The sequence below is a fragment of the Arachis ipaensis genome, chromosome B07 (assembly GCF_000816755.2).
Source record: "Arachis ipaensis cultivar K30076 chromosome B07, Araip1.1, whole genome shotgun sequence".
Classification (NCBI taxonomy): domain Eukaryota; kingdom Viridiplantae; phylum Streptophyta; class Magnoliopsida; order Fabales; family Fabaceae; genus Arachis; species Arachis ipaensis.
In genome coordinates, this window is record NC_029791.2 from 9,024,114 (window position 1) to 9,032,456 (window position 8,343).

At 31.9% G+C, this 8,343-nt stretch overlaps 1 protein-coding gene across 2 annotated transcripts; it reads right to left on the reverse strand.

The window, feature by feature from the left end:
- LOC107609365 lies at positions 933 to 5,532 on the reverse strand. 2 transcript variants are annotated; one of them, XM_016311313.2, is made up of 5 exons: positions 5,217 to 5,532; positions 2,281 to 2,371; positions 1,776 to 2,151; positions 1,445 to 1,675; positions 933 to 1,328 (listed from the first exon to the last, which is right to left on the reverse strand). In XM_016311313.2, coding segments are annotated over exons 2-5 (690 nt in total). In that variant the 5' UTR covers positions 2,362 to 2,371; positions 5,217 to 5,532; the 3' UTR covers positions 933 to 1,326. The 2 variants fall into 2 exon arrangements, with proteins under 2 accessions (XP_016166799.1, XP_016166798.1); XM_016311312.2 differs by having other exon boundaries at positions 933 to 1,348.

An 8,343-nucleotide genomic window follows, 5' to 3' on the forward strand; every position in this document is an offset into this window, starting at 1 on the left:
GACTTTAATATTAACAATATTTGTATAATTATTATAACTACTAAAATTCTTTTTTTTATATAATACAATAACAAATACAAAAAATTTCTTATAATTTAGCTGTTAAAGATTTTATAAGAAGTATTAAAGTAATGATAAGTAGTTGAAAGTTAGTAGTTAGTAGATAAATATTTATGAGGTTAGTTGGTAATATCCCTATAAATAGTGTTATTCTTGTATTAGGTAAAAACGACTTCAATACATGTTTATCATTTACTTTAATTTTCTCTCTATTTTTTGTTAAAAAGTATGATAACTTATTTAAAAATAGTAAACACAATAAACAAATACTCTTGAAAAAATTTTTTTTTCACTCCCAACAGTAACTAATTGGCTCATTTTTTGGATATTGGGTTAGTTTTGGTGTAATGTTTCATTATTGGATGTTGTGGTATTTTGTAAAGTTTTGGAGGCTAACAATCTGTAGGAGACGAATTGCTTTAGTCGGACTTTTTTTTTAAATATACAAAAACACACATTACACCACATCCGACAGCTGTTATGGAGTCGGATAGCGGCACTTGCCAATCCGCTCCAAGATAGGGAGCGACAAAACCTTTAGCGGCAGTTTATAGTAACGGTTGGAATAATCACTACTAGTTGATATTTTGCCGCACATTGGTTTGGCAGCAGTTCTAAATGCTACCAAAAACGTAACCAAGCCTACTTGTATATTGCGGCGGTTAATAACCGGCGCAAAATCTCAACTACCAAAATACATTGTTTCTATTATGGCGGCGGATTCGTAACCGCCAGCCAAATGATGCATTACAGTTTTTTTAAACTAATTTTTTTAATATATGATCAATTGTTTAATTCCTTTTACGTTGTTCCACTACGTGTGTTGCTTTAATTTAATAAAATAAAGAATCATTCAAACTAAAAACCAAAATACTGAAAATATATACACAAAAATCAATATATATAATAGTAATTTGTCCTAAGTGCATCAATGACATAAACTAGAAATAAATAATGCAAAAGTAATTAAACAGTGAACAATTAAAAAGTGATCAGATTCAAGTGTATCTATTTCTGTTGACTCAAACTCATGATTTATCATGTAGATCATTAGTGCCAGAAGATGATCTTGCACGGGATAAGGTCGGTGTACTTCCCAAAGAATCTAGATCTGCAGCTACGTCAGGTGGCAAATTATCTTCTTGTTGACGGAATAGATATCTTAACAAACTCTCCATTGTCTGTCTTTTTGCCTTCTCCTTTGCTACCTTGGTTTTTAGTTCTGCAACTTTTGCCTTAAGTTCTGCAATCTTCTTCTGATACTCCTTCTGTTATGTCACGCCGTTTTTTAAGGAAAGAAAAAAGCGTACATTAGAGTTACCCAGAGAATTAGAATTCAAGGAAAATATTAATTATAGTTTCTAAGATATGGGGAAAAAATTACATGCACTTCCCAAAGAATCTAGATCTGCAACTATGTCAGGTGGCAAATTATCTCCTTGTTGCTGGATTAAGTATCTTAGCAACCTCTCCATTATCTGTCTCTTTGCCTTCATCTCTGCTAACAAACTCTCCAATATCTGTCCCTCTGCCTTCATCTCTGCTACCTCTGCTTTTAGTTCTGCTAACTGTGCCTTAAGTTCTGCAATCTCCTTCTGTTGTGTCAAGCCATTTTCTAAGGAAGGAAAAAAGCGTACAACATTAGAGTTACCCAGAGAATTAGATTCAAGGAAAAGATTAATTATAGTTTCTAAGATACGGGCAAAAAATGATACCAATGACATCAACTTCCCAAAAATCGATGTCTTTGTGGCTGTTAGCATTGCCCTGATGTTCAGCTTCTTGTCCGGCAAACAAGTCGTCGACATGGTCATCGAACGACTCAACCTCATCCGTCTCTGGGTCATAATCTTCATCTTCCGAATAGACATCGACAACTTCATCACGATCCCAATGCTCTGTGCGTGTTGCTGGAGCTCGAGTGTCACCCATGTCACTTGACGGAGCCAGCCGTCTTTCATTGCGCGGTGGTCGAAATGGTACAGCATTAACACGAGATTGTCGAGCACTATTGTAAGAATGCGGAAGTGGGGGCGCTCTAGCACGTGGCTGTGCACTTGAAGTATTAGCTCCCGTATCCGTCATTCCATCCTTGAGTTAAAATCAAATTAGTTAGGAAATCAACCAACCATATTCAGTATTCCCACAAATGATGAAGACTAAAAATCTATACTAAGGCAAATCAACATTTCAAGCTCAAACCAACATTACTTAACTCACCAAACTAGCTTGAGTTTGATAATCAGGGGCAGCATCAGTTCTAGCTGCACTACTAATGGTGTACCAAGGTTTCCCAGGCATTTGATTAATCCTTTACACAACATAAGGTCATTAGACAATTAGCAGAAGAACAATGTAAAACTCAATAGTACACAAAAACTCAAACCTTCAGCAACTCCGCAACGTATGCTTGGGTATTTGATTGAAGATCTTTTTTAAAATATATTTATTTATTCTAAGATATTTTCTTACAATCAAATACAAAAAATTGAACATCTAAAAGATAGAAGACAGACAAAAACAGAGAATTGTTTGGTTCTTTAAGTCGGCATCACAAACTAATGATGCGGTGTGTTTGAAGCATCTTTTTATTTGTTTCGTAACATTGATAATGGATTAAACAAAAAAATTGGGCGAAACAAGATGGGAAAAGAATAACAATAAAGTGAATAAACAAATTTGTCTTAATCCTTCAAAGGTTTCGATGGGATAAACCCTATCCCTTTTCGCCTCCGTGCGAACTGAAAAATCTTCAATTGATCACTTTCAGCTTTTTGATGGAGGCTTTAAATATATAAACCCCATTCAATTTTTCAAATTTAAAATAAACTCAAATTAATTTATCAGCCTATACTATAAAAATGTAATCAAATTAAAAAAATATTAATGTTAATTGAGTTATAAAAAAATAGAGAAGATACATTAAGTTTTTTTGAATAAATGAAAAGGGGAAAAAAAAAGAAAAACAGTTTGAAGACAAAGGAATATTAATGGCCATTGTACAATAAACATATTTGACTTTTGACATCAATATATGACACATGACAATAAATATGCTCACCAAGATATAACCATGCAGGCGAGACATGGATCAAATAAAAAGCATAATATAATTAAATACTAGTTGCCTTTTAGAATTAAATAAATAAAAGAATGCTTAATTATGTATATTACATGTTAAGATCACCTTTAATAATTTTGTAGTTATCATATACACTACAACACTGAAACCACTATATACAGGAGTGAGATCACATGGTATTGCAATTTAGTTATTCCCAAATCACAATTATATATTGCATATTATTGCTACGCTTAATCCAATTCCCAATGGGTTGTGACATTAATGATAACCCCCAAAAGAAACATTATTAACTTGTAACTTTAATTAAAGTGAAATTAAAATTTTATTTTTCTCACATGGTCTCATTGCATAAGCCCCTTAGTGGCATCATTAGTATAAACACAAAAAGAAGAATCAGTGTCAGAAGCCTAAGTGCTGAAGCATGTTCTCTACTAATACCTTATCCTTTGTTGATGATCTGAATTCAAAACTAACAAAGAAAAAGAACAAAATTATTAAACTATTTATAGTATTATTTATTTGTTTTGTTAGTGAGCTTTTGCTTTCAAAGGGTGATTGGCCAATAGTACAAGAGAACCATTAATTTTGTTAAAGTTGAGAGAAACAACTCTAAACACAAGGTCCCCATTAGTGGCTGTGCCCTCTTCCCTCCTGAGAGCATAGGGTTTGATGAAATATATACACATAGGTGGGTCTACTGTGTTCCTCCAAAGAAGTGGCACAAGGTGGACAACACAATTCTTGCATGACACTTATCATAAGATTTACTATATTAATTATTTTATTTTATTAAAAAAAATCTACCTAGAACATGTGGAGTGGAACAAAAACTAAGCATATGGGGTTAGTTACCTTGGGAACTAGTAGCTAGAAGGATTGAAAATTAGTAATTTTATTTGAGACTCTTAAATTTGATCAATTTAATAAATATGTTGTTCTCTATGCTATATGCAATTTTGAAAAATTATAAGAAAATGAAGCTACATTTTTACTAATACTTACAATAACTTTGGTTTAGTGATGAGTGTTAAGTTTAGTGACTATTAATTAATCAAACACAGGCCATGCATTGGTATCATTAAAATTTGGAATTGATGGAGCAGATTAGCATCAAAGACAATATGGGTCTCAATTCCAACACAAAGCTAAGGTGGATAAACAAATATGAAGAAAGACTCGTGGCTAGGGAAGGACAGGGACCAATGAATGATTCAGCAGAACACTTTTTTGGAGGACCATGTCCATATATATAAATATCAGTAATCTGTAGACAAAACAGTTCACTCATAATTAAGAGTATTTGATAGAACGTGTAGATAGATCCATTAGGAATTAAATGAAACAATTTGGTGGGTTATCATCTTATCATACACCTTTTATGTATATGTTCAGATTTTGTATTATATATTATACCCAGTAAAACAAAAATATAGCTTCTGATAAAGTAAATTCAAAGTTATTTCCTTTTTTTCCCTCTATTGGCAAAAAAAATTGGGAGTTAATCACAATGATGAATAAGCACACCAAACATAAGTGAATAAATTCATGCTAATAAGCAACAATATTTTTAGTGTCAAGCTAATAAGAAAAATATCTGGAACGAAGAACATTATGTTTGAGGGAAATAAGAAGGAAAAGAAACACAATTTCCTCAAAAGGTAATTATTTGGGATGTTGAACAGTGAGGGAGATGATGAATTCACATAGTACACAAACTTTCTAATTACAAAAGGATGAGGAATTCATTAGAAGATAGGAAAAACAGAACCCAAACAAAAAAAAATAATTTTCACCAACAAGTAGTACCCCAGATCCAATATTCCAAATTCCAGACAGTGAGGAGATGCAGAAGCAGAAACATAAAGCAATAAGCAATTTTGGGGAATCATGTTATTAGATAGAAAGAAAAAAGTGTTAAACATTAAAAGGAAAGAAAAAAAAACTTGGTCAATATAAACTTTTTGTTTTGTCAGATAAATAATCATAACTTAAGTAGAAGCAACAACAGTGAAAGAGGAAGCTAAGGAAAGAAATGCAGTAATAAGGTGAAGGAAAGCTAATCAAGACTTACTTTTGGTGATGGAGGAGTGAGCTTGGAGTGATGACCACGGAGACTGCGTTGCCGATGATGACGGAAGCTGCGACGCCAACGAATCCAGGAAGACCAAGCAACGAAGAGGGGGAGGGGATCCACGAAACAATGGCCGACGAGACCTTCGACGGGCAGCGACGGCAAATGCTGGCGGTCAGGCGGCGATAGTGGCAACGCTCTGGAAATGAAGAGGGTTGGAGCTCTTGTGGTAGGTTTAGCAGGGTTTGTTGGCTTAGGGTTTTGGAGGCGCTGATTAAGTGAAGCTGTGAAGGAGTAGGGTGAAACTAACCTGTAAAATCTGTAATTTGCTAATAAAGTGATTTGAACAGCCCGTTTCTCATTAATTATTTAATCCTTTTCAAAAATTAATTCTAAATCATTAATTATCTTCCGTTTTTTTTTTTACTTAAAAAAAAATAAATAAAAACTAAAAAATAAAAAATAAAAAATAAGAAATTGCTTAAGAAAGGCAGTCTCATTAAATACTACTCTCAAACTCCTTTTAAGGCAATGGAAGTTTCACTTGGAGAGAAATAACCCTCATTACAGTCTTTGTCATGATGTTTGCTACTGTATTTACATCTTTCAAGGTCAACCGAAGATTAACATGTCATTTCTAAGACATGATATCTCAAAATCCAGTGATAAGTGATAGTATAGTTAGACCAATGAGTTATAACTCAAATAACATAGTCTCTCCATATTCAATTAAGAGGTTGCGAGTTCGAGTCTACTATCTTTGGTAAAAAAAAAAAAAACTTAGTGAGTTATATTATTTTATCCTTAAAAGTTTATATAATTACTTGCATCTTCTCGTATAATCACAAATGTTATCATATTATTAATTCTTTTTCTTCTCTTTATATTATAGTTTTTCTTTGGTGACTGATCTTTATATTATAGTTTAACAATATTTTTTTTTTCTCGAGCTACATTCATTCAAATATCACATTATCAGTCTCAATGCTAATTTATTTCTGTATGATTATCTATTCATTTTTATTTTTAATTTGTGGAAATTAAATATCTCGTTAAGAGAATTATTTCTACTTATTTTTTTTTTTTACCAAAGATAGAAGACTCGAACCCGCAATTTCTTAATTGAATATGGGAAGACTATGCCATTTGAGCTATTACTCATTGGCAGAATTATTTACTATAAATATTGTATTTAAAATATATACTTAATATTAATGTATTTATTTATGTATTAAAAATATTAATATCAAATATATTTTATTTTGATTTTTTTCAATTATTTTTAGTTCTATTAAGCTTGTGTGGTCTCCTCTTGAGACCTGTGGTCTACTCTCCAATGTGAGCTATGGCCTCAGTGGCGCCCCGCTTCGCTAAACAAGAACAAGCTCTTGCGCGGCGGTGCGGGAAGTAAGTATGAGGCTGTTGTCTATGCCGCTGGTCCTTTGGTTTTTTGTCCTTCTCATTTAGGGGTGTTAAAAATCTTCTCACTTAGGAATTTCTGCGGAAACCATTTCGAATTGGGCTCCAACGGTGGAAAATTTTTTTCGTGAGGATAAGGATGGGGAGCGAAATTCTCCCGAGACAGGCGCGCGAGAACCCGATCGGGAATCCCCACTCTATCTCCGATAATTTTTCGAATTTTTCAACTTATTTAATAACCCTTACTTTATTTCTAATATAGGTTTTTTTTTTTGTAATTTCACTCATTGAAAAATCATAATCCTATTATTTAAGATTTTATTTTATAAATTATGATTTGCTATGTTATAGTTCTGGATATATAACTTTGGATAAGATATGTTTGTGTGTTTGTAATAATATTTTATAGTTTGTTTTTTGGTTTTTTTGATATTTTTTATTATAATTTTCATATAAATGTTAAATATAAGGAGATAGAGAATGGAGTCCCGCGAAAAACGCAGAGAATACGAAAAACAGAAATGGGACAATTATTCCTCATGACGAAAAATAGGACGGAAACAGGGATTAATTCTGGAAACGGAAACGAAGAGCAGAGAGACATGCCCCGCCCCGCCCAGCCCATTGACATCCCTACTCTCACTACTCGTAGGGGAATGTTACAAGCTAACACTAAATTAGTGTATGTGAGTGTTTACTTTAAATTAGTGTTTGGTGAAATATAAGGCAAAAATAAGACAAAATTGTTGCTACCTAAAATTTCTCTTGCTTGAATGCTACTATCGTCCCGGTTGATGCTTCTCACGCATTTAGATTCAGTTGATCTTGAGCTTTCTCTTCATTTCTTGCTTTAATAAGCTTGTGTTGATTTTTTTATGTCCATTTAATAACCGTTTCCTGAATTTCTGTTACATGTTTTTCCATACAAGGCAATATTGTAATATTTATTTAATATTTATATTTTTTATAAGTTCATTTGTATATTGTATTAAAAAATTACTAAAATATAAAAAAAATGTGACTTTAATATTAACAAGATTTACATAATTATTATAACTACTAAAATTCATTTTTTTATATAATACAGTAACAAATATAAAAAATTCTTATAAGAAATATTAAAATGATAAATAGTTGAGAGTTAGTGGTTAGTAGGGGTAGTAAATGGGTCGAAATCCGTCGGGTCAGCCTGCGTAATCTGCCAAAAAAAGTAGATTAAACTTAAAATTTGAGATTGCCAAACTTAAAAGCCCGCCTAATTCGCACCACCTAATCTGTGGGTTTTGGCGGGTTTCGGCGGGGTAGGACGAGCTTCCTGCCGGACCAGGCATTTTTTTGTTAGGACCATTTTTTTTATAAATTTTTATGATGTTATTGATCTACAAGAGGATGAAGATGATAATTGAAGATGTTCTAAATTATATTTTGGATTATATTTTATGTTTGATTGATTATTAACTTGAAAATGTTTAATTATATGTGTTGGACAATGTTTGTTTTGTTTTAGATAATATTTATTTTATTATTTTGTTTCAAAAAATTTGGTTTATAATTATGTTTATTACGTATTTATAATTATAATGACTTTAATTTTTGTGAATTTAAAAATTATAATTTTTTTTGTCTTTAAAAATTATAAATTTATTGAAATGATTGTAAAATTATATATATTATTTGATATTTAATAGTTTATAAAATTAAAGATTTG